The sequence below is a fragment of the Bombus pascuorum genome, chromosome 2 (genome assembly GCF_905332965.1).
Source record: "Bombus pascuorum chromosome 2, iyBomPasc1.1, whole genome shotgun sequence".
NCBI lineage: Eukaryota > Metazoa > Arthropoda > Insecta > Hymenoptera > Apidae > Bombus > Bombus pascuorum.
Genome location: NC_083489.1, coordinates 17,564,578 through 17,590,222, shown reverse-complemented (window position 1 = coordinate 17,590,222; position 25,645 = coordinate 17,564,578). Strand labels below are relative to the sequence as shown.

Genomic DNA, 25,645 nt, shown 5'->3' with positions numbered 1-25,645 from the left:
TATGTATTAGGTTGTCCGAAAAGTTTCTTTCGTTTCACGAGGTTTTTCGTTTTATATTATTCTGTCGAATTACGTACGATCGATTTTATTCTGCTGAGATAAACAACGCGACATTTCACAGACTTGGTTTCACGTTTGTACGAAGGTGGATTGTTGTAAAATACACGTTTGCGAAAGAAAGACACTTTCTGGACGAGCTAATATTTATTCTTCTAACTGTCTTGCTGGCGCAGCTTTCTATCGAAAGAAAGAAAACGAAAGAGAATTAATATTCGGGGTTGTTGGTTGACGTAGGACTGCGACATCAAATGTGCAGCATGGTAGCGGCGGCGCACTCGCAGCAACACGATATGATGGCGACAAACCTGTCGACGAATCTGTCGACGAGCCTCTCGTCCAATCTACAGGCAGCGATGCAAGCCAGCCAGCATCACCACAACAGCAACAACAGCGGTACACCGGTTATTGGGAGTAACAACGGTAGCGGCGGAGGCGGCGGGAACAACGGAAACTCGCCGCTAAATTTGGGCTTGGCCAGTCCAGGCTCGGGCGGCCCACCAGAGAGCCCGATGGAGAGTCCTCTGGCGAGTCCGCTCGGCCCTCTGATGGATCCTGGACACATACCTAGCAGCGTGGAAGTCGGGATCGGCGTGAGCGGTATGACGTACAAGCCAGCGCGAAGCTTCGTCAGCCCACGACCGGAGAATCTCTTCCAGGAGGACATCGCGGATCTCGTAAAGAGTCCTCATGGACTCAAGGACAAAGACAAAATTCCCGTTAAGCTGGAGCCGCTAACCGACTCGCGTTGCGAATAGTAAGCGCGACAAGCTCGAAATCGAACGAGCTGATCGTTGCCCGTTGGATCGGCAGAACAGCGTCTCACTTCCATCGGGATCCTAACAAAAGGCTTCTCGTCGACGCTTCTCGCAGAAGCGAATCTGCGAGGAGGCGACACTCGCTGTACGGATTATTCGAAAGTATAACCGCGGTGATCGATTCGTCGGAGCGCGATCGCGTAATCGACACGGCGACGGCGAATCGAGCGCCGTGCTTCCAGCCTCGAACGGTCCGTATTCCGACCATTCGTCCTCGCGACGATACCGCAGTATACCAGAGCGATCTCGCGCGAAGATCGTTCGAGTTTTACAATCAAAACGGGGAGGGAGGGTGGGAAGGGGAGGGGAGGGGAAAGGGAAACGATCGAGAGAGAAGGAGCCATGGGAAAAGCGACACCGAGTGGAGCAGCCACGATCGATGCTCCATCCCCTGATCCTCGATTCTCGATCCTCGATCCTCGAATCTCAAGCCAAATCCTCCTTACCGACCTCGAGCATCGATCGTGATCGCTCGACCGATTCCGACGCAGTCTCGAAGGCCGCCTATTTTAAGAAAACGTTCCGTAGCTAACTTTGCTCGATCGGAGCTCGTTACGAAGCATCCGACTGCGCGCAAAAGCGTGGACGCGAGTGTGCTGCACGGACACGCGCTTACACTCGAGATTTATATATCTATACATATACGATAACCGTACGTTTAATATGCCAAATGTATAGTAATTGGGAAGCGATCTCGTGGCACGAGCCAGTATTCGCGTGGATCGACATATACAGCTCGTCGGGACTCGCCGAACGTTGGAAGCAACGTCCGTACAGACGGACTGAGAAAATACCGTGGATTTCTCGTAACGCGGTTCCACATGTAGATCGCATCGAAACGCTGCAAAGCAAGACGAGACTGGTGGAATTACAGCCGTTCGTAAAACGGACGATCGATTCGAGAAACGTTGCGCTTCCGAAGTAAAAAAAAAAAAAGAAAAAAGAAGATGAAAAAAAAAAGGAAAGGGAAAAAGAGAAGAATAATGATGAATAATCTTACGAAAGCGAAAGAGATGTACAAAATTCGCTTTGCGACTGTTCGTCGATCGAGACAACGTCGACGTTCGAAATCTCTACGGAACGAAAGAGAAACAAAAGTTGTTCGACTAGTGCGTACGCGTTAGCACGCAAAAGGGAGAACAAAACCGATTGCTGTACTTTATTAAGTGTAATGATTGCCTTCCTGCCATATTTGGGGTATGCCAAGTATAAAAATTATAAGGTTTAGAGATTAGGGAACGAAAAATTAATGACGACACTACCGTGAAATTCATTGAATTTGGAACAAGAGAAAATGTGGATAGACGCGCGAGCGCCGTGTGCCTGTGTTAACATTGAAAGCGAACGAACGCGAGCATTTGACTGAGCGAATCGAACGTATGAACGTGATACGTGCGAGTGAATGTTTTTTTCGGAAAGATCGTGCTATTTTTCAAAATTTTACATGTTACGCGTACGACTTTTCGCGAGAACACCCTCGATCCTCGACAATCGAAGAACGACACGAGTCGAGTAGTCGTCGAAACGAACCGATTCCTTTGCGGAATCGTTCGAATTCTAGCCGGTCGATCGCACGCTGTCAAGCCAATTCAGCTCGGAATTTCTTTCACAAATGATTCGCGTCTACTCCTCGATCGTTCTAGCCACGAACCGCCGTTCAGAGATTTCGTGCGACGTCTAAGTACGAGCGAGTTCGTATCGAACCTAGTCATCCTAGGAACAGAAAGAGGGGGAAGACAGAGAGAAAGTGAGAAATGGACAGGATGGGGAAGAATGAGAGAGCGAATGGAACGGAAGAGACAGAGAGAAAGAAAGGAGCGCGTGTGACAGAGAGAACGAAACTTTCTAAACAAGAAAAAAAGCAAATTTTTTAAAGTTGGCACACTGGTTCTGGAGTGACTCTTTGTAAGTATTAAAAAGTAAACAAAACAAAAAAAAAAAAAAAATTCGAAGTGGCCTTCTGTAAAAGGAAAAGACCATCGCTTTTCGCTTTTGCTCGAAAAAAAAGAGAATGGGGCGTATAGGCTGTCCATCGTGTTATACGTTGTTTAGGCAACTTTTTGGAAAACGTTGTTCTCGCGCCACTCCCCTACGAAAGCTTTAAACGGTTCGTACGAAAGTTTCGGGAGGAATCGATTAGCAAGTTAATTATCGGCGATTAGAAAATTAATTCGGGAAAACTCTAAAACGCGTTATTCTTGATACGAAAGATTTTTGGGTGAAAATATTCGAGCGCTCGGTCGACGAGAAAAAGTGCGATCGAACGCGTTTTATTTTTCGTGAAAATCGGAACGACGCGCGAGAGAGCGATCGATTCAGGGGAAAAAAATGAAACGGAAAAAGAAAAGGAAAAGAGGATCGCGAATTTAAAAGATTTTATTACGATTTAGGCTTAATGTGTTCAACGAGAAGGTAAATTTGAACGAAACCAGCGGCAGGGCGGAGCAAAAGAAATTCGTGAGTCAAAGCGAGGAGATGGGATTGGAAGAAGAAAGGAAGAAATATAATTCAAAGAGCCGCGAACGAAATTGCGAGAAAGAATTAGCCGAAAGACAGAGGGGTTAGGGAGAGAGTGTGCGAGAGAAAAGGATGGGGCATGTGAACAGGCGAGAATGTGGAAAAGATTAAAATTAATATTGTATAAAAAAAAAAAAGTAGCAAGTGCCTTCCAAACAAAAAAAATTTAACGTGTCCCGTAGACCGTGACCACTTGTACGTGATGAAAAGTCATTCGAAATTTCGCATCACCAAATGAATCATTTGCGACAGAAGTGGAAAAGAAATGCAAAAGAGACAAAAAAAAAAAAAAAAAGACGGAACAAAGAAAACCGGAAAACAAAGTACAGATGATAAAGATACAAGGAATTATTTGTGGGGACGTTGCGTAAAATAAACATTTCTTCTTAGTACGTACATATTCTCTTCGTCTCGTCTCGAAGTCTTGGCGACGCTGCGCGATTTCTGCGAAGATTAAACAGCACGGTTATAGTCGAGGATAGAATCAAAGGAGGAACTCGAATATTTTGCGAAAATTTTTCTTTTTACTTTTCAACTGTACGATCGATCCGATCTCGACCGATTCGTATCGATGCCGGCCGATGAAATTTATTCGGATCGAATCGGATCGATTCGGATCGGATCGGATCGAATCGGATCGGATCGAAAATTATTCCTGTCGATTACGCAATGTGTCTACGAATCTTTTGTGTGCGTGTAGAGCGAATGTACAGAATCTACAAGCAAACCCGACAAAATTTCTGTTTTGGATCAACCCACCACCGGTAATACCCTGAATGGCATATTCTCGTAAACGTTTCTTTTCGATTCGCTTGTACGAAAGAACGGAAATGGATGGTTAAACGGAGAGTGGGGAGCGGGGGGAGCGGGGGGAGGGGGGAGGGGAGAGCGTGTAACTGAATTATCAGAGGGAACGGATATTTCGAGAATCTTTCGTTTACGCATTTTGATATATCTGTGAACAGATGAAGAAAAACAAAGATACTTATATTACATACATAAGGTATAAGTGAAGAAAAAAAATGCATCTAATACGCTATTATTGATATAGGACACAAAGTAAAGTAAATATATATGAGACAAAAAAAAAATATATATATACATAAATTGATATATTGACGCTATAAGATTGCTGCTGGATACGTTTTACGTTGAAGGAAGATATGATGATGCAGTTTTCCGTTCAAACGTCGTCGAGGACGAAACAAAAGTTCACGGGGAGAATTAAGTTAGACAAAAGTAAGGATCTTAGAGTCGAAGACAAAGTAGCTCTTAGAATTTTTATCGAGGCAACATAAGGACGGACGGGCGTGACGCTAGTATACTACTTTCGATAAAAACCTCCACCCATTTGTCCTCGTGGCTTGTGTACGTTTCACTCGCTTATCGATCGATCTCCCGAGTTTTCCGTCTTCTCGATCCGTCTTGCGCGTACATGTTTCCCGATTTCCTAAGCGAACGTACGCTTTGCGAATCCGTGTGGAAGAATGTAACCGCCAGTAAGATCGATCGAAACGGTGGAAAGTCGCGGCAGATCCGCATCTGTAGAAATTACTTATATAGCGAGGATCCACGCGAGTCTCGAGAACGGAGGAGAGCGTGGAAAAGTTGGCGAGCGAGACGCGTTTAGCCGCGAGGCAACCAATACTCGGCTGCAGTTGTAAAACAAATTTTCAACGTTCGTTCTATGAGAATTAAAGAATATGCGAAACAGGATCTGAAATGTATTACGCACGCGCCGAATCTTTCCTTTATTTTCGCCTTAGCTTCGAGATGTAATGTCTTATTATAATAACGATCGACCCGACATACGCGCCACACTTGTACACGAAAGGAAAAAGGAAACACCGAAGAGAATTCAAGCAAACCGTAAGAGTAAAACGATAATGAAGCGTAGTAATCCCCGTATCCGCGATTTACGACTAGTTTACAGGATGTAACACGTAACTGCGTTTACCGGAGGGACGTTACGACAGCGGAAGGAACGCGATCGAGAAACACCAAGGAACGGCCCGGTTCGATTCACGTTTCTCTGCTGCGGTAACGGCTAAACATTCGAGACTAAACTAGGTGGCATCCTAATTTACAGAAACTATTAGTCGAACAATAGAAACCGCACATTTTTCGGAATCCGATTATTTAATCGTATACATCCCCGGCCGTGAGCCAATATCCGACACAACGCGTCCACGAACACAACTGCACCCCACCACTTCACCCACTTACATACATACACGCGCACGCACACGGACATACAGACAGACACACACACACGGCCACGCACACACATGACACAAAACACGTACATGTGCTCATACACGTCTACGTACACGTCTAAGAAAACGTCTAAGAAAACGTAGACAGGGCGAAAACGGAAAGAGTTAAGTTATTGAATGATAGGATAAAGAAAAAGTAAGAAAGGAAGGTATAAGAAAGACGAAGAAAGTATGAGAAAAGAGTATGATAAAGATGTAAACGTACGAACGAAAGAGAAATAGCGACGGACAAAACAAAATTGAAAGCAAAGGAATATATTCTTGGAACAAGTACACTAAAGGAGAACACACAGTATATTACGCGACAAACATGCACAACCGCGCGTTCACTGTAAATAGAAAGGATGCAACATTATTATACGACAAAGTTCATCTTTATTATCGTAACCTGTAATATATTTATTTGTCCGGTCGTAAAGGTATTTTATGTAATTTAAGATCCGAGCCTCTGTTTCATTTGAATTTACCGCCATAGTGCGCTAACGAGGCATTGGTCGATGCAGTAACAGATAGAAAGGCGTTCTTTTGGTACGATAAATATTTTTGAAAGCGATTGCAAATAAAGTTGTGGAGCGCGTATAGCTTCACGTGACCAGTGTCTCGCGATAATTAGGAGCGAAATCGAAAAGGATCAGGTAATGCGGTCTCGCGATCGAAGTTGATCGTAGCAATTTCCGACCAGCTGTTACCTCAAAATTTAGAATGACTCCGAATCGTTATAACGGTTGTTACATACACGTTTCTATCGCCTTTCAGCTTCGATCGCCTGATTCTGCGAACCGAATTGTCTAACTGTCTTCGTTTCAGTTTCTAATCTCAATCGATTCGTTCGAAATCGTCGCGCAGCTTACAGTAGAAGACGCTCGCTGTCCAAGAACGAGGACAAGCGCAAGTTTCTTTGCAGATGGCGATAGTTTGTAGTTACTATTGTTTCTATTTACATTAAAACAAAGTATTTCTTTTTCAGTAGATAGTCGAATTGATTAAACCGACACACTATACGAATAGTTGCGCGCGTGTCTTTAAGAAAACGCTCGAAATATGTGTGTGTACCCGTGACGAATCGCGAAGCGACGTTTGTTTCCGTTTTCTTCCAAACACCTCGGATACGAGGCTTTGGAAATAGTTTTCTTTAGTCACGGATGCAAGCAAAACCCGTCACCAATTACGAATTCCTCTTTTATTTATTACCGATTAGCATGTAAGATGACGTTCTACCAACATATGCTATAATTATAAATACACCTTATATATAGTGGAGTAAGCGTTACATTACCTACCTACCTACCTACCCACCTACCTACCTATCCGTGCTTGACGGGTGAAACAAACAGATGAATCACGCAATCATATATTTAAGTTGCTATTTGGCACATATATCTAAGTAATATACTAACATAAACAGTATGCAATAATAAATATGAGAAATTAAATATGATCTTTTTCACTGAATCGCACAGCAACCCCTCCTATATTCTTTATCTTTCGATGCACGCGATGTTCCAACGATTACATATTCTTGATAAAAACGAAGGTTCTGCACCAAAAAGACAATGAATTATTACTTCGTAAAGTACTAAGGCAGCAAATAAACAATGTTTTTTTAATACGTCTATTTTTCTTGGAAATAATTTTATTTACATTTCACGATAAGTTGTCCGGCTTCTGTGATGAACGTGTTGTGTGTACGATCATACAGATGTTACAATCAATGAATAAAATAACAGCGAAAGATATAAAAAATACTCTAAAATAACAAAGTTCAATTTTTTTTTAAATTGAGAGCGTACTCTTGCCAAATTAAATATTATTTATAGTCTTGTCGAATTGAAGACGCAATTATACTTTCTCATGATCTGGAATTTTATTTCTATTAACTTCTTGTTGAGCGGGCGCTTGCGCGGGTTGTGAATCTGCTTGATTTGAACTATGTTTTTGTGGCACGGCGTTCGTCTGAATATTTTGTGGTACTTGATTTACTATGTTTTGCTGTTGTTGAAAATTTGGAACTTGAGGTTGTTGTTGAAAATTTGGAGCTTGGTGTTGTTGTTGAAAATTTGGAACTTGATATTGTTGTTGAAAATTTGGAGCTTGATGTTGCTGTTGAACTAAAGGCTGATTTTGCTGCCCTTGTTGAACTGGTACCGCTCCAGGGTGTACTTGCTGAACAGGGATTTGATTTTGGGGTACCTGATATTGCTGATTCGATGGTATCTGCCCTTGAAACTGTTGTTGCTGTTGTTGAGGAATTTGACCATGTTGCTGAGGAACTACAATCTGTGGCTGCTGTTGATACTGTGGATGACTTTGGTCTTGGAATTGTTGATGAAGCATATTTTGATTTGGATCTACTTGGGGTGGAACTAATCCAGGAGCAACTGGTCCTTGCCCATATTGTGATGGAAACTAAAAAATATCAGTAAAATTACTTTTACAATATATTCACAGTATCTAATTTCAATTTCTACTAATTGGACATGTTAAAATAATATTTTTTTAAGTTTCTTTTTATTATATTAGATCATTAAATGTCAAAGAAAAACTTTGAAACCATACTTTATATTTACATTAAATAAAACATATATATATATGTACTATATATCTTTTTTTTTTTTTTTTTTTGATAAACTAAGAATACTTACCGGCTCGGACTGTGCCGGTATACTACCTGGGTGTGGTGGTCGCTAATAACAGCAACAAAAAGTGCACAAGCTAATTATTATCCATTACAAAAACACTACAAACAATGCTTTTTAAAAAACAGACAGATTAAATGAGTGAATAAAACCTAATCACTGGTAACGTAATACACTACGGTATACGTATATATGTACTTCTTCCTATCCGTAAATTTAGTTAAAATAATAAGCGGAAATACTATTATACACCTTATACAAATGTTTTTCTACAAATAAAAGCGGATTAATTGCTTACATAATGCTTTCTTTACAATAAACAATTTGTCACATCAGCGTATCAACGTATAAACTGCTGCGGCTTCTAAGTTCATTACTCTGATCAAACAAAAATATATATAATTAACCTTTCTTTTTTGCTTACGTTAGATACATTTTTGCAAATACTATGTTATGTAGAAGAGTATTAAAAAATTATATATAGAGTGTTTAGTGAAATGGTATGCACGATTTTTGAAGCATTTCCAATAATGTAATAAAAAAATGTTTCGAACACAAGTTGATCTGTTTTTAATCAGCTACAAATTGCAATACTTAAAATCGCCAAAAGATGCTTCTTTCTATAAAAAAAAATCGAGGTTTGTTGAGAGCACAAACGTGATTGTATACATCTGATCTAGCGCCTTATTAAACCAAATTTCACACGTTAATGTTCTTATGAATTAATGAAATTTCTGACTCAAGGTCATCTAAAGATCATAATATTATAGATCGTTGTACTCGTCTTGATACTATGCCATTTACGAAAATCAAGCTGGTCTTAATTTTTTATAGAAAGAAGCATTTTTTAACGACTTTAAGTATTGCAATTTGTAACCGATTCGAAACACATCAATGTTTGTTACAACATTCTTTTTGTTAACGGTAATGCTTCACAAATCGTGCACACCATTTCGCCGAACACCCTATATATGTATAAAAATGTAGAAGCGATAACGAAATAACTTTGATGCCACTTCAAAGTTCCCAAGTGACAAATTCAAATAGCACGATTGCGACTGCTCCCACAACCTCCAATTGACTTTTGACTTTTGTCAACGACATTACTTCAATGGACCGTGCTTTAATCATGCTTCAATGACACCTCCTAATCTTCAATAGCACAACTTTGACATCCGCATATGACTAAGTAACATTATATACCAAAGACAATAGCCTTGGCATTCCCATAATTTTTAAACCTTTCGACACCATCAATGCAATCTTAACAATATTACTCTATGTTCCGAAATTAAGAAAGAATCGATCCAGTTCACTACCCAGTGATTTTTCTTTTGCCGCAACTTACATACATGTACATAATGTATACGTATACAATAAATACTTTTGCATCACATTAGGTGAAGTACATATATATATAACATAATTCTTATTTTAAAGAAAAATATATAAAAATTTTAACAACGTTCGTTTAAAGCAGAAATATTCAATGAAAATATTTTTAATTTTCTAGGGTCATTAATTCATTCATATTATTAATGGAAGATATACGTTAGAAAGAAACAAGTTAATTAAACAAGGATAAATAAGCATTGACAACATAATATGCATAATCATTGCAAAAAACGTGATAGCTAATCATAACAATGATTTTTACTATATTATACTTACCATTCCTTGGGCAATCATTTTTTGTATTTCCTCTTGCTTGTATCTTTCAAAAGCTTCAAATTCTTCCTGAGTGTAAATTTGTTGTTCATCTAATCCCTGCCACCCCTCATCTTGTTGAAAATTTGGTTTCTTTGTTTGTTCCAAAAATTCTTCATAACTACGACAATAACATGAAGTAACTAATGTTATTCAAAACATATAAAATATATATATACAAACCTAATAAGACCGTCTTTGTTAAGGTCGGCCTCATTGAATACATGTTCCCTCATTCTTTCCATCTCCTCAGCTCGTTTTAATAAATCCTCTGGAGGTGCTCCTTGAGCATAAAGTTTATCCAATTCTTTCAAAAATAAAGCTTTAACTTCATCTTGATCCCATACTCCATTACCATCAATATCTAGGGTATTCATTTTTATAAATTACACAAAATTTATAAGACTATAAAAATAAATATAAAATAAAGATATAATACCATGAAAGAAAAAAAATGTTCTAGGGTTAAAGTCTTCGCTTTCCATATGATCTTGTTTCTCCCATACTTCCTCTAGTTGTTGTTTACTTCCTGGATGATGTACCTGTAAAGTGCAAAATGGAGGAGACAATAGAAATACGTGTATATCAGTAGAATATTAAATCATTTATATTTACAACTTACAGGTTCGTGTTTTTTCTGCTTTTCCTTCATTGCTTGTAGATCTTGCTCATACTTCTTTTTTTCTGCGTCGTTCATATCTGTAATAAAACAGAATACATAAGAATATATTATTATCATAAATAATCAATACATATTTAATTTATAATAATTACGTTTTAACTTTTCTTGTTCTTCGTATTTCTTCTCCATTTCGTGTTGTTTAAATTCCTCACGTCTCCTCCTATCAGCTTTTGCTAAATCCTCAGTAGTCTGTATAAAAGAACAATTAACATATTTATATCTGATAAACTTGTACAATACTAACGATGCATTACCTTAGCAATTAATTTCTTTAGATCCTGGACCTCAAATGTACGTGTATTAGTATGATCTAAATGTTCAGGTATTTTTAAATGTTCAATATCTAAACCATTCTTTAATTCATTTTCTTTTGTCGCAAGATGTCTTAATCTTTCTAGTTCGTCTCTCTTTATTTCATCTAATCTTGACCTAATATTATGGTTCACAAATTGTAGTTGATCGGCTATCTTTCCTGTCTAATGAAAAGATAAGTTACAAATATATATAACAACAAGAATTGTATTCTTTAAATTCAATTGTAATATAATAATTTCTTTCAAATTACACGTATATCTGCTTCATCTGCTTTCTCCAACTTCTTTTGAAAATCAGGATCACTCTCTAACACCTGAACAACTTCCATTAGGTATCTACGATATTCCATTTCTACCTATGTAAAAGACTTTTGCTATGAATATTGTTTATAAAATAAAAAATTATCTTTATTATAAGAAACTTACCATTGGTTCTATGTCTTCAACTTCATTTTTATTATCATAATCTTTGCTCTTTTGATTAACGGGTGGTGCAACTGACCAGTGAACTGTCACAGTTATTAGAAGAAATAACAGGAAGTACTTCATCTTTCTACTAAAAAGAATTGTAGACCATAAGTAAAGATAAAAACTATTGACCGATTGATTATTTACTGAACAAAATAAGAATGAAAATAATACACGAATTAGTTGAAAATAATGTTATATTATAGTCAATTAAACAATATCTTATCGATTTACCACGTTTCGTTGAAAAATTATGAACCACTAATGTAGCATACGCGCAACAGATGTTTCAATGAGAAAGTTGTCGTAATAGGTATTTACGCGGAAAATATACTGATTAAATCGAGTCACATACTTGCATCACTAACAATTGGGATAGCTGATTCAACGAATTAAAAACCAATATGTTTACTCGAAATAACACTATATTCTCTTTATTTCTAATATTATAATTGCATACGCGAAAATTGTAACGTCGAAATACTCTTCACAAAAAGAAAACTATGAAAATGAAAATTTCAGAAATATAAAAGTGAGAATATTCGGAAACTTGAAATTACACTAATTAAATGATACCACATACAAAAACAGTGCATATACAGAGAATTCTTCTCAATATTGTTGTTTACCGTTACTTTGATCGCCTTGGTGAAAGTATAAATGTATAAATTTTCATCCGACACACAACAGAAGATTTTCTATTCTCACTTAAAACTTAACCAATAAATAACCGTGGATCCTCGTGTACAAGTAATCACAATTATGTGTGATTAACGATCAGCTGTGAGATAAAAGTGAGAACATATTGAACATTATATACTTCACACATATATAAAAGTGAAATATATACCGATTATTTGAAAATCCAATAATAATCTCGGCAAATAACAAAAATTACCGTGGTACGTAGTTGCAACGACGGATAGCAGGATTGTCACTGATGTAAAATGCACTAAAATTCGCTTCTTGTATCAACTCAACACGATATTGATAGTTATAATAACAAGCAACAACAGTTATAAGATTTAAACATACATTACATACAGTACATAGATGAGGAAAGACAGACGTATGCAATCGATGATAGTACCGGTCAGTACCGAAAGGTACTGATTTATTCAAGATTATCTTTTTTCCGTCGATGTCTCATGCGTTTACAATTATATTACATTGTAAAAGTTTGCAGTTCGTGCGATAGATGGCAATACGAATCCATTTCGTTACAAGGGTTTCTTTCTTGCTTTTACCGATAGAAGTTATATTTTAAAAAATTTACTTTATTACATTATCACGTGTTCTCACAAATATATACACATACGTATATCTAAATTACCAATAAATAGCTTTTTTTCTTTAACTTACGGTTGATTTTCAACTGATGTTAATTCTTAACAAATTCATCATATATACAAACACCAACCTAATTTCATCACACATATATTGTACATCGATAATTTTTCGTTAGATAACAAAAGTAATTGTATGAACAATAAAAATCAAAGTACAGAGATTAGAAACAAATTAAAATACATAGATACATAGAACAAAAATAGAAAAAAGTTACTTTAAATATGACCGTATATGACCGTATACTAAATTAACTTCAATTTTCACAAGCTAGATCTATATTAGGTTTTTTACGTCAGGTAGCAAATAAATTTAATATGTTCAAACATTATATGCACTATCAATGACAAATTTATCATCAAGTAGATGTTACAGCAGTTTTACCTTGGCAAGTGGGAACAGTCTAAACAGGCGGTGAAAGGATCAAATGCATACATGGCAATAGAATATGTACATATGTACATATATGCTCAGCGAAGTACAGAATGTATGCTCACGTTTTGGGGGTCACTTGACCCTCTTACCATTCTCATGACACATGCGACGTTATCGATTCAGTATAGTATTGCCTTGAATTAAAACCACCCTGTGCTAAGTCAATGGCATATGCTTGTACAGATTATGACCACGCCCCGGTATCGATCGAAGTCCACATTGTTTAACAAAATTCTATAACAAAAAATATAAAGAATAGAAAATTGCAGGTAATTTTTTCTTGCTACAACGAGAACAGTAATGATATGAACCGAAAGAGCAGGTACTTACTCACTTATAAGGTAAATCTCCGTCCATGAGATATGTAAATATTATTTTAGAATAAAGATAAAACCGAGGTATAAGAAAAAAGAGTGCATGAAATTGGATATATGCGTGTATATGAACGAGATGAAAAATGTTAGGAATAGCATTTGGGTATCTGTTACTCAGGTAAAATAGGTTGTTCAAAGGTAAAAGTGGCTTTAGAACAAGCTCGTGGTACCAAGATTCAGAAATTATAATTTATTCGACAACGTTGAGCAAGATATACTTGAGACCGAGCGAAGGCAGAAGATAAAGTTAAAGGTATATCGAAGAGAGCTAGCGCCACAGAAATACCGTAACACATAATCGTGGTCTCGCGCTGGGCTTTCAAGAGGAAAATGGCAGCAGGAGAGCTCGTGAACGATTGTGACCACCCCGTCGAACACTCGAGGAACCGTGAACTTTTGAATTCCACGAACGGTCATTAGGACAAAAGTATACCTGTGTCTACGATCGTCCAGAGACCTGTTACTTTGGAACAATGCCTAGCCGGACAAGTGTTTTCGTATCTGATTGACCCATCTTTCGACGGAACTTGGACAAACGGCTAATTTTTCTTCCAGTTAACGACCTTGGTATACCTGGCGTATCCGCCTTTTCCTTATTCGTCTCTCTTTCTCCTTCGCCCTCTATATCTATTCAATTCTGTCTCTTCTCCGCCCCCCTCCCCTCCCCCACAAACGATCCGCAAGATCGTGCAGTTACGCGAACACTCCGTGAACTAATCCTCGATTTCTTACCAAGCTCCCTTTTACGGTTCTTCTTTGCCTTGGCTTGACAGCGTTCATTCATTAGGTGCAGCCAATTATTTCCTGCCAATACGGAATTTCAACGTTCGCTTTTGTTCCATCGAACGTGTCTGCTCTACGTGGGCGTTGATGTCTCTCCCTTGCTAAAGTACACAACTTCAGAGTCACGACAAATATTTTACTTTTTCTCCGGCAGACGTCTCTTTATCGTTTCGGATTTCGACACTCCTCGGAAAGTGCGTACAGTTCGTTTTAGCGAACTGACCGAACGCGACGAAACACAATTTCACGAGCGTGCTCCTTTGCTAGAGAAGCAGGTTGCAAGGAGCCGTTGTCTTCGGAGTGCGAAAAAATTCTCGCTATATGTTGAGATATGACGGAAGCAGCTAAATGCTTAAACGGTCGAAACGCAGGCTTAAATGCCGTTGATTGCAGTAGGAGGGAAATGAGAGGTTGCACGACGGACTCATATCTCTCGCGGCAACCAGCGTTCCCAAAGACGACCGCGGCTAACGACGCGAGTCCTTCCACGAATCGGCCAACGAACGATCATTCTCCTTTCGATCGAAACGCAAACCAATTGCCAACTCGAAACCTCGCTTCGGCTCGTTCATTCGCGCTCCCTCTAATTCACCGTGGCCTCGTGAACCGAGCTACTTTAGCTCTCGCGGCGTATCATTTTTCACCGAAAAGATTCTCAAGCTGTTTTTGTCGGAAACGCAATAGCATCGGTAGCGAACTAAGAATCGATGGATAGCGTAAACGGAGAGAACATAAACGAACGTTTCGAGTCTTTAGCGTCGGCTACGTGGCCAAACACCGGTCCGAAAATTTTTAGTCACGTCGAGACACGGTAAACTAGCAAGTACCGAACAGCTTGTGTTGTAAACGAGCATTTAGCGTATCTCTGACGGATCTGAAATAAAGGATAAGCGATCGAGAGGCTTCCGGTTCCTATGAGAAACCGCTTCCGTTAAGGTGATTCAAAGGAACGAGAGCTACGAGTAGCTTTTCCTTCGTGTTCTCCACTCTCAGATGCTTTTTCCTCGAGATACCTGCGATATCGTGGTACCTGGGTCTAGCGATAACTATCGACTAGTGACAAATAACGAATGTGCTCTCCACCTTTCTACTCGAGTATGACATTCGCGGCAAGGGATGATCGCATAGCGAAGAGAGAGGGAGGGGGGAAGGGGAGAAGAGCGTAGGGGGGAAGGAGTGAAGAGAGAAAAGTAAGATGTAGAAGATCAGGAGGAAGAAGAGTAAGAAGAAAGGTAGGAAGGGAGTAGAGAGGGGAGGAGGATAAGAGAGCGACGGACAAGAAGAAGCGAAAGAGGAAGAAAAGAGACAGAGGGAAAGGTAGAGACGCAGTGGAACAGGTAAAACAAAAAGTCGGGAAAAAATTGAAACCAGTCTCGGTCGGTTGGTAGTTTGGAGTCTAGCAGACTGCGGGAGCGGACTCGCTGCTCTCTTCTCCTTTTCCACCACCATCGCTATCAGTAACCACCACCACCAATGTGTTCGGCAACGACTTACGGTAACAACGGCAGCGGCTGCAGCACCACCACCACTACCAACTCGCTTGGCTACCATCGCCAACACCTCCTTTTCCTCCTCCTCCTCCTACACCTCTTTCCCTTTCCGCTTCTCTGTTTCTCTCGGTCCACGTCCTTCCTTAATTCAGTCCAATGAGAGTCGCTCTTCGATTCGTCGCACCCGTCATAGATCCGCTCGTCTTCATTTTCAGGATACTTTTTCTTCTCCACCTTCCTTCGGTTCGGTCGAATCGTCTGGTTCGCCAGTAGTGTGTACCGCGCTGCCTCGAGTTCTTGCGACGCATCGATTCCGAGATCGGAATATTACAAACCGGTCGGTCCGCGCGAATACGCGACCAACCACGGACAAACATCGTGCTCAGAGAAAGTGTCAGCTAGTGCGAGCAAGAGTGGGCCGTCCGAACGGATAAGATCGATAGATCGTGTTGTTCTCTGGAAACACCGAGGATCCGACGCGAAAAGCCAAAACATTGCAAGTTGCTCAAGAAAATACGCTGATCTTACGTTAAGAAGGATACGTTTGACGGAGAGAACATGTTTCGTACCAGTCGCAACGCGAACCGGTTGCGCGTGCTTAAAATAGTTACCCGTGCATAGGTTACCGCTCTACCCACCGCTTGCTCGTTGGAATACGTTTCAGCATTGTCAGGTAAAAGCATACTGGCGAATCTCTGTTTCTGTGGATCTTGCAACGATGAAAAATCGGAAAGAAAAAAAGTAGCGACGCTCGTGCTGTTTGTCGTAGCCGTGAGGCTTGGCGCCATGGATCTACTCGCGCAGTTACTATGATTCAAATAGCTTCGATCATCTGACGTGTTGCGATCATATCGAGTCGATCTTGTTGCGGTTTCGCTATTCTATAAAATTAGCGAGACGCTTGCTCCACCGAGTATGCTCGATTCTATATACATATTTCGTTGCCACGCGATATCGGATTCTTGCGAAACGTTTATCTTGGCCGCGTGCACGCATTTATAGTCGGCCATTTCACGATCGATCGAGTCCCCCTTTTCTATTGCTTCTTAGAACGAGGAAGAAACGACAGGTTAAAAGCATCGATACGAACAGAGCAGCCTTTGGTCCGATGAGATCTTTCATACATTGCGCGTTCTTCGAGATTCTTAAAAAAAAAAAAAAAAAAAAAAAAATCAGCCGAGAAATTCCTGCTAAAAGGCGAAACGCGTGAAAACCGTTTAAACGCGAAGCAACTGTACCGATAAAAACGAAGATGTTTATAAATTTTTCAACGAAACTACTATTAACGTACGGTATTTAGAAAATACAGAAAAGTACGCTTCTCTCTAGAAATACTCGCGCAGTTTGAATCGATTGTTGATGCATCCGTATGCTATTCGTCGCCTCTTATTGGATATGCGTTTTCGCGGCAGCGACAACGCCAGACAAGTCAAAGAACTGCAAAAGAAAGAGAGGAACGGTGCAAGGAGAGTGAAAAGAAATAAGCGAGAAGGAAGCAGAAAGGAAAGAGAAAGAAAAATCTCATGCTACGCCATTCGCGATCATTTCGGTACAACTTCCACCGAAATAAAAAACGATACGAAGAAATAGAAATTTGAATGGCGATGCGAACGCTACGATACCTTCCACGAAGGCGATTGCTGTTTGTTATTGAAGTTATTCCATTGCCTCGGGCCAGAACAAGGCGAGGCTGTAAGCACGTCTGTCCCTGAATGACGAACGTTTACATTTCAATACAGTTGGAATTTTTCTAAAATTGTTCAGTCTCTAGTCGCGATGCGCGCGGTGCCTCCATCGTGATTCCTTCGTTGCATAGGACATCCACGGCATTTCAATTAGCCACTTCGACGAATAAAATTTGCAGCCGTTTCTCCACGGTTTATCGGTGTATTTACAATCGAGCAGAAACAACGTTTGGACGAGGATTTTTTTCTTCCGATATAATGTACGCGGAATATTTCCGAAGACTATTGTAACGTATTTCACATTGCTATGTTGACGAGTACTGCCGACACTCGATTTTTCATTAAAACAATTTAATCAAACTTCTTAATCGTATTCTTCACCGTGGTAATAAAATGCTTCGTAAGTGGAAATTAGTCGCGCTTTTCCGTTAGTTCAATATTCCATTACGATGTACTTTCCCGAATTCCAAGAACGACACGTATTTGCGCATTAAGTATCGTATATGTGTACAGTTGTGCAAAGCAATCAACATCCAAAGTGAATATTTACGCAAAGGCAACTAGTAATGGACACGCTGAGGAAAGGAATTTCTCGAAAGATCTATCTATATATATATTTGTTATGAGTTTGTAGAATCAGCGAGCCATTCCATTCGGTGTTTCGTCTTAGAAGAAAGTTTAAGTTTTAATGAAGTGGCACTTGTCAAAAGTAGTGCGACGTTACAGAATCGTCAAGCAACGATCAAATAACAGAAAGGAGTCGTCATAAAACCGCTCCTTTCGATATTCATTTACAACTGCTACCTTTCGAACATTAAAGTGGGGGGTCCTATATGAAAAAGAATGCTTTAATATCCATCCTGTTACTCGGTTAAAGTTCGTTTTACCAAGACGATCACCGTCGAAGGATCGCGTCCGGATATACAGTGAAATTGAGGAATTCGTCGGGAAATCTATCGCGTAATATCGAACGTATGTTTCTAATACGTTTGTCAACACGGCAAGGAAATTCCTAACTTGCGAAGAATTTCTTGCACGTAAATAAAGATATTAGTGAAGTGTCGAAACTGGAAACTCGTAAACAGCGACAGTAGCCAGGTAATTCTCGAATTAAACGCAATTTTTCTCGGATCCACGCATGTAATAGGTCGTTGGAATGAAATTCCCTTCCGATAATAATTCACTTGAAACATCGTAGGACGTGATTATGCAGAATATAAATAGCTACTTAATTGGGGTCTTTGAAAGCTATAATTATTACGCATGCAATCATTTTGCATCGAATTATCGGGCATTGCGTCTTTGCAATCATTCCTTCGCTCCTTCTATCTCGCAGAATCACGTATTCGATACGCTAGCTTTTTGGTCTTGCTACGTATTTTGTATACTGTACTTTTCGTTAACGTGTAATTAATTACCATACGCACTCGATTAATATCATTCTTTGCATATTTAAGAATGAACGTTATCGATTAATAAATTTTTATGAATGAAAGAAAATCAGTTTTAAATATACAAATAAACTTGAATATAGAATAGCATCGATCAATGGATTCCCGTGGATGATTTTAGTCGTTTACTGGAAGGAAGGATAGGTGTTTCAAAAATACAGAAGATTAAAAGTTCGTTGTTTCGGCACACGACCCCCTCTTAATGACATCCTGACTCACGTTCATGAATATTCTTAATAACCTTAATCGAGCCTCATGGTCGTAATCAACATACGCGATTCACGGTCCACCGTAGACTTGATAGTAGATGCGTGCGTTCTTGCTCCTTCGCGATGTTACATCATTAGAAGGAAGTGGCGCCAATTTATCGCTTTTTTAATTGATCTCGATAACCTTCTTACAGTATATGTAAACTTGATACCGCTGTTCCTATCGCTATGTACATTAGAAGTTTGACCTCGGGACGTGTTTTATTTCGTTCGATTGACGCAAAGATCCGCCAAGCGTAAAGGAAAAGTTTCGTCTACCGTTGAAACCAGTTGAGCCAGTGTGATATTAATGTCCGCCGATGTACTGTCTTTTTAGAACACGATGATGAGTTGGAGCAGAACGCTAGTCGTCGCTATCATTGAAATCTCATTTCTGTCGGCAATCATCAAACACTGCGAAGGATGCAACGAAGCGATTTGCGCCAGTGTTGTCAGTAAGTGTATGCTTACGCAGAGCTGCAAATGCGATCTCGTTACATGTACCTGCTGCAAGGAGTGTTTCTCTTGTCTTAGTTACCTTTACGACGAGTGCTGTTCATGCGTAGGTAAGCCGTCGCTTCTATTTCCTACGGTTCTCTATGTTCGCAAACGAACGTTACTAATCACAAGTATATCTCTGCGTTTCTTAATCGTATATCTCGTTGTCTGTAGACCTATGTCCAAAACCAAATATAACGGACAATCCATTAAGCAAGAAGTCTCACGTGGAGGACTTTAGCGAACCGATGCCAGGCTTGTTCCAAGCGTTAACTGCAGAACCGGATCCGCACGAACGTTGGCTCACATTCACATTTCCGGTGGATTTCGACATGTCTTTATTTACACCAAAACACGACAAAGAAATGAAATACCATATGCGTATGTATTTATACTTCCCTTCTTTGTTGTCGTTGTAAAGATACATTTACATGAAATCCGTTAAGACGAAAAAATTTGTGGTCCTTTCAGATACCGCTGACGAACAGATACATCCATTGAAACCAAACGTAATGACAGTGAATTGCACCGTTGCATTTATGGCTCAATGTAACTCCTGGAACAAATGTCGGGCGTCTTGCCAAAGCATGGGTGCTACAAGTTACAGATGGTTTCACGATGGTTGTTGCGAATGTATAGGAGACACCTGTATTAATTATGGAATAAACGAATCCAGATGCATACATTGTCCTTTGGACAAAGAAGAGGACGATTTAAAAGATCAGTACGACGATTACGGCCAAGACGAAGATGATTTGGTGGAAGATGAGATCGATTAATATTATCGGTTCTTTCTTCAGCCTGTTTCTTTCAGTGGACTGTATGTATTAAAATGTATAAAAATTTAAAATATCAAGGGTGAGTGCAATCTCAGTGACGATGATACTTTCAAGAATTGAATTACAAACAGTGACGTCGTTTGTACTTGTTTGTGATACTCGTTTCGACATTATGTGAAAACTAACTTTTGCGACTGACGACTGTCTCGTCCTTTTAGAACGATTTTCTACAAAATATGAGATAAGTGATGAACATCGTTCCCTTTAAAAGGGATTCGTTCGTTAGTAATTATATAATTTAAATCATTATATTCTGTAAGGCTGAAAGCTATCGATTGTCGATACATCTAATGGTATCGCGTTTGGATTTAATTAAGCAAACGCAGAAAGACAAATTTAACGATGTTTCGAACTGATTGGCTTATGGTGTGACTTCAACGGCATAGCATGTAGTCTCATTCCTCATTCTTAAGTGTTAAATATGCATGTAAGTAACTCTGTGGTGTCAAATGTTTTATTTTTTTCTGTGCCATATGAATCAAGTTGTACATGTATCGATTCATTCATAATTAATTGACGCGTATCCGATGTGTCAATTATTCAAACAAAACCTATTGTCTGTGTTCCTCTAATGTTTACTTCTCTACATTTTAAAATGTTTTGACCAATATTATGACGATAAAAAGTTTTATGACTATACGACATTAACAAGATGACACGTTAGAGGAGCAGAGACGATCTGTACGATTGATGATATTATGCACACGCGAATAATTAAATTGTAGAAAATGTAATTTATACTATATGGTTTAATACTGCATTTGGTTATACCAATGTATGATATTAAGATAGTATAAGGGATCGAGTAGGAAAAAATGTTCAAGTTTTCAATTTCCAATTCATGTGGTTATATGTAATATAAATAACAACATATTAGCATAATATTGATACTAAAAATTGGAGATTCCATTAAAGTTTTACCATATTGAACTAAGAGCGGAACTCGGAAATGAAATTACATTGGAAAGATACCGATGAGCAATTTTTCCTTGAAAACTATTGATAGACTAGACAGGGAAAACGGAGCCAATATCAAATGATCGTCCATAAATAAACTAGCGCAGACAATCAAAAATCTTACAGTCAACTTTTATAAACAATTCTATTTTGAATATATTTCATTCTTTGAACGATTATGTACCGATTTATCGCGCAATATATTGTATAAACACACCCATTCAACTCTACTTTATATTGAACATCAAATGCCGCGTTTTACGCGTATTTTCAACGATCACATACATTAATTCATATACGCATTATTAACGCGCGTTACTGCATTGCGGTTATAAATACAACAAAAGTTGCAGCATTTGAAAGACAAACACAAAACATGTTTACATACCACGTATTTATACAGGCGGATGTTCGTCTTGCGTTTCATTGCTTTCTGGCAATTTAATGAAAGGCAAATCACTGCCACTCCACATAGAATATAATTGAGATCTCGCGCATTCCTGAAATTATTAATGTTACTAATGTTACTAAATACTCGATAATCGTTTATGGATCGAAGCTAATATACAAGAACCACAAGTAATAATAATAGCAACAATTGTTTTAAACTGTAATCATGCATTACCCCACCACCAGCGCTCTCGGAACCTGACCGACTATAGGCTGATATGCAAGAATCTGTCGAAGAACTGCTCTTACGTAATGGTAGTGTATCTACGGTACCTAATGGGAAAGTCAAACGTTATACGTGATTGACTTCATTCATTGCACTTAACGCGTATACTTACCAAATTCGATTTCTCTATGATCACTGTGCGAATGAATGCTATCTTTGCTATCTCCGTGACTACCACTAGTTCCACTTTGTTCTGCACAGCGTACAATAAATAATTTATTGCAATTAATAATGACGAATAAATTTTAATATACATCAAATCTCTACCCGAATCTCTGTGTTCTCCACTATGTGCACTCTGATCACATTCGCGATGTCCTGATTGATCAGAATGGTCACTTGAATGGGAACCACGTGGCCAATACCTTGGAAAACCTATTTTGCGAGATGCTGGCCACATAATAGAATCGTAATTTGACTCAAAATTGCACGTTGTTAATGTAACACCTGGGATATGCTGATTTGTATAAGCAATTAATTGATTTAGTGGCCTAATTCCTATACAAATATTAAAACAATTCGAGATTGTAATAAATCATTATAACTGACAATGTTTTCTTTCTTTTGTACACACCTGGTTTACAAGATAACAATTGAATTGCCTCCTGCAAGCCATCTTGACTAGCCATAGTAGATGCCTTCCATATTGTATCTGGTGTGGTAGATCTACTTCTGTTTTGATGAGGTATTCTTAATCGCGATCTAACATCTTGTCGCGGCCAATCTGTGATGTTTCTACAATCCCATGGCATAGACCATCTTCTCATAGTATTTTCTAATACTTCACCCGACATTTCCGCGGCTGCGGTTTCGGACCATCTCCTCTGAACCTATTATGTAAATGTTACGATACAAACACTATATAATATTAGGGAAAAGAGAAAGTCACAAAAGAGCTGCAAAGTTTGTACCTGCAGAGGAAATAAAGGATATGGTAAGGGTGATCTACGAAAATTTTGTACAGATTGTTGCATTGACGACGAAGATACTAGTGGTTGTGAACTGTACAGTCTTTCAAAACATTGTTGAAGAGAGGCGATATCACATTCAGTTGTACCACTCTGAGAACAGGAGCATTCTGCCATTCCCCCTAAAAAAATAATTTCATAAATCACAATGAAGTAAATAAAAAATTAAATAAGATTTAATTTAATTCTCACCTAGGCATTCGCAACAAGCAACGCAGAATTGATACTGTAGATTTATGAATGACAATAAATTATCTCTAAGTATGTCCTGAAAATCATATCGCTTAATATAAAAATCTGTCGCATACAAATTTTCTATGAGATAACGTAACTCAAAATAAGTATGTACATGCTTATCCCCTTCATTTTCTCGAGTTTCATGATCCCTTAACGCAGAAATAATGTGATTTTTCACAGTATTGCTGGCTATGCATGTTGCTCTCGTAAGCTCCTCCCAACCGGCAAGACACTGTCCTGTTAATCTGCATTGTGTTAACGTATCATGAGCTGACAAAAGTGTTTGTAATGATTGAGCCAATTTTGTACCCGCTGTGCACAGGCCATTAAGCGTCTGTATCAAAGAAAGTAATTTGTTTTTGTGTACTTTAACATGAAACTCATAAAAAATATACAAACCTGTAAGTACACTAGCCAATTACCAAGACACTCGTTTAACTCTAATTGAAATTTAGATACTTGATTGTCACTGTGCTTTGGTTCTATTCCACCTTCTGCCATACTTACATCCTATTAAGTTTTATACTTGTATTAGCAAGTTTAATCACCTATTAATATAATAAAATGTAAAATCTATGATTTTATCTTTGTTGCTAGGGATTATCTTTAAAATCTTACTAAAAACTAATGTTTACATGATGTAAGATATTCAAAATATAGTAATTATTTAACAAGAAAGAGAGATAGAATAATAATAAATACAGTAATAGTAATGTTTTGAAATGATAATTTTATTGTAATAGAAAGGACTTCAAGAATTAAAACGATAACGATTTTACAACAAAGTTTTGCAAATCGATCACTTACATGCTTTTTTCGTTAGATGGTGTATTCTCAATACTAGATTAGTAGAAGGAATACAAATCACAAATTTGACGCAGGTATTGAAGCACAGTTACCGGCACCATTGTGAGCTGCCTCGTGCATACCTCATCATTTAGATTCAGTGATACAAAAACCGAAATACGGTTACACTCATCTGCAGTTGCATTTTTCAACAAAACATTTAATACGAAATAACTTGACCAGATGCCGCCATTTGTACTCGTTCTGTACGAAGGATCGAACAACCTCCTAAACCTAGGGAACGTAGTGAATTTAGTGACGCGCAACCTACAAAATTTTCTAATGAAAAGTTTAAACCATTTTTGTAATGTTATTTCATTCTTATTATCATCTATTCAAATTTGCATATCTACAATATATTTTTTATAAGAAATGTTTTATTTATGTACTATTAAAATAATGAAACATACTGCGAGTAACAATGTCGAATTTTTATATTATATGCTATAGTAAAACATTTCCATAAGAATAATGGCAATGATTATAAAAAGAATATAAAAGTTTTCACTAATATTGACATGATAGTGATATGAAACAATTCTGGTACAGTTAGTTAAGATGTTAACTGGAAAAGTTTTTGGATACCACTATGGTTCAAGGCAATTTGGACAGGGAATATCATGTTTTTAGTACACACTTTCTATACTTATTAATTTTTTATTCTGTTTTTATTAATATACTAATTTTCATTATATGTAACAGAAAACTCTTATTTTGTTTTTACATTACGAAAATAATTTGAATAAATCATTAAATAAATGTAAAGAAATAGAACAAGTTAATTACTTGATATGCCAATACCTAACAATACGCGAATTGAAATTATATATATATTAAATGGTTGTTAAGGCAGCATACAATTTTTATAAAGGAAAAGTCAAAGGGTTCTCAAGTATTATTTTTCAACGTTCAATCACATCAGGTAAGTCTATGTAAACTTTTGTAAATCCTGTTGCTTATTTTCTTACTGATCATCCGAATTATGCATTATGTCTTTCATTTATTTGAGAAATCGAGAGAAGACACGACGCTTGGCGAGGTGAAAGGGGCCTGAGCGTGTGGTGACGTAGACGTTGATAAAAAAAGAAAAGGATAGAGCAATGGCTTAGAAGGAAGGCGAAAGAAGGAAAGGAAGAGGTGAGAAAGGTTGCAAGGAGAGAAGCCGATCGGAGTGGAAACGCGATCGCGCGCGAGGGACATCGTGACTTAGGTGGGGAGGGTGATGTGGTAAGAAGGATAGAAGGGAGGGGTTTAACGGTAAAGTTGGTGTAACAGTGTAACATTATAGCCGTGTTTTTCGATCCTTTTTTCCTTACTACTACCCTGATGTTCGAAT

General features: G+C 38.4%; 5 protein-coding genes across 10 annotated transcripts in view; 3 read left to right on the top strand and 2 right to left on the bottom strand.

Moving 5' to 3' along the window:
- LOC132916779 (protein bric-a-brac 1-like) overlaps window positions 1-6,928 on the top strand; it is a 225,490-nt gene extending 218,562 nt beyond the window's left edge. For both annotated transcript variants that reach the window (XM_060977097.1, XM_060977096.1), the window contains one exon: window positions 295-6,928. In XM_060977097.1, the coding sequence (XP_060833080.1) occupies window positions 295-815 (521 nt within the window). In that variant the 3' untranslated portion in view covers window positions 816-6,928. The remainder of the gene's footprint in view (window positions 1-294) is intronic.
- LOC132916795 (dnaJ homolog subfamily C member 22) overlaps window positions 1-24,220 on the top strand; it is a 262,780-nt gene extending 238,560 nt beyond the window's left edge. Inside the window, exon 6 of the mRNA XM_060977125.1 lies at window positions 24,211-24,220. The gene's annotated coding sequence lies outside the window, so the exon portion shown is untranslated. The remainder of the gene's footprint in view (window positions 1-24,210) is intronic.
- Window positions 6,834-12,256, bottom strand: LOC132916786 (nucleobindin-2). Its single transcript, XM_060977109.1, has 11 exons — window positions 12,105-12,256; window positions 11,434-11,560; window positions 11,259-11,363; window positions 10,948-11,169; window positions 10,786-10,882; window positions 10,634-10,710; window positions 10,451-10,553; window positions 10,195-10,375; window positions 9,976-10,132; window positions 8,311-8,352; window positions 6,834-8,074 (listed from the first exon to the last, which is right to left on the bottom strand). The coding sequence occupies exons 2-11, from the start codon at window positions 11,554-11,556 to the stop codon at window positions 7,508-7,510; spliced, it is 1,674 nt and encodes a 557-aa protein (XP_060833092.1). The 5' UTR covers window positions 11,557-11,560; window positions 12,105-12,256; the 3' UTR covers window positions 6,834-7,507.
- Window positions 15,660-20,960, top strand: LOC132916232 (twisted gastrulation protein homolog 1-B-like). 3 transcript variants are annotated; one of them, XM_060976044.1, is made up of 4 exons: window positions 15,660-16,577; window positions 19,626-19,854; window positions 19,961-20,167; window positions 20,258-20,960. In XM_060976044.1, the coding sequence occupies exons 2-4, from the start codon at window positions 19,632-19,634 to the stop codon at window positions 20,563-20,565; spliced, it is 738 nt and encodes a 245-aa protein (XP_060832027.1). In that variant the 5' UTR covers window positions 15,660-16,577; window positions 19,626-19,631; the 3' UTR covers window positions 20,566-20,960. The 3 variants fall into 3 exon arrangements, with proteins under 3 accessions (XP_060832027.1, XP_060832028.1, XP_060832029.1); XM_060976045.1 differs by lacking the exon at window positions 15,660-16,577 and adding an exon at window positions 16,596-17,849; XM_060976046.1 differs by lacking the exon at window positions 15,660-16,577 and adding an exon at window positions 18,015-18,687.
- On the bottom strand, window positions 19,206-24,512 carry LOC132916793 (uncharacterized). 3 transcript variants are annotated; one of them, XR_009660198.1, is made up of 12 exons: window positions 24,271-24,512; window positions 23,863-23,973; window positions 23,576-23,797; window positions 23,419-23,494; window positions 23,170-23,348; window positions 22,833-23,088; window positions 22,526-22,756; window positions 22,371-22,451; window positions 22,208-22,305; window positions 21,971-22,082; window positions 19,827-20,342; window positions 19,206-19,765 (listed from the first exon to the last, which is right to left on the bottom strand). XR_009660198.1 is itself a non-coding variant. In XM_060977121.1 (10 exons), exons 2-10 carry the CDS (start codon window positions 23,962-23,964, stop codon window positions 21,978-21,980), a joined length of 1,299 nt encoding a protein of 432 aa, XP_060833104.1. In that variant the 5' UTR covers window positions 23,965-23,973; window positions 24,271-24,448; the 3' UTR covers window positions 21,450-21,977. The 3 variants fall into 3 exon arrangements, 2 of the variants coding, with proteins under 2 accessions (XP_060833104.1, XP_060833103.1); XM_060977121.1 differs by lacking the exons at window positions 19,206-19,765; window positions 19,827-20,342 and having other exon boundaries at window positions 21,450-22,082; window positions 22,526-22,705; window positions 24,271-24,448; XM_060977120.1 differs by lacking the exons at window positions 19,206-19,765; window positions 19,827-20,342 and having other exon boundaries at window positions 21,450-22,082; window positions 24,271-24,443.
- Window positions 24,513-25,645: the final 1,133 nt, after the last annotated feature.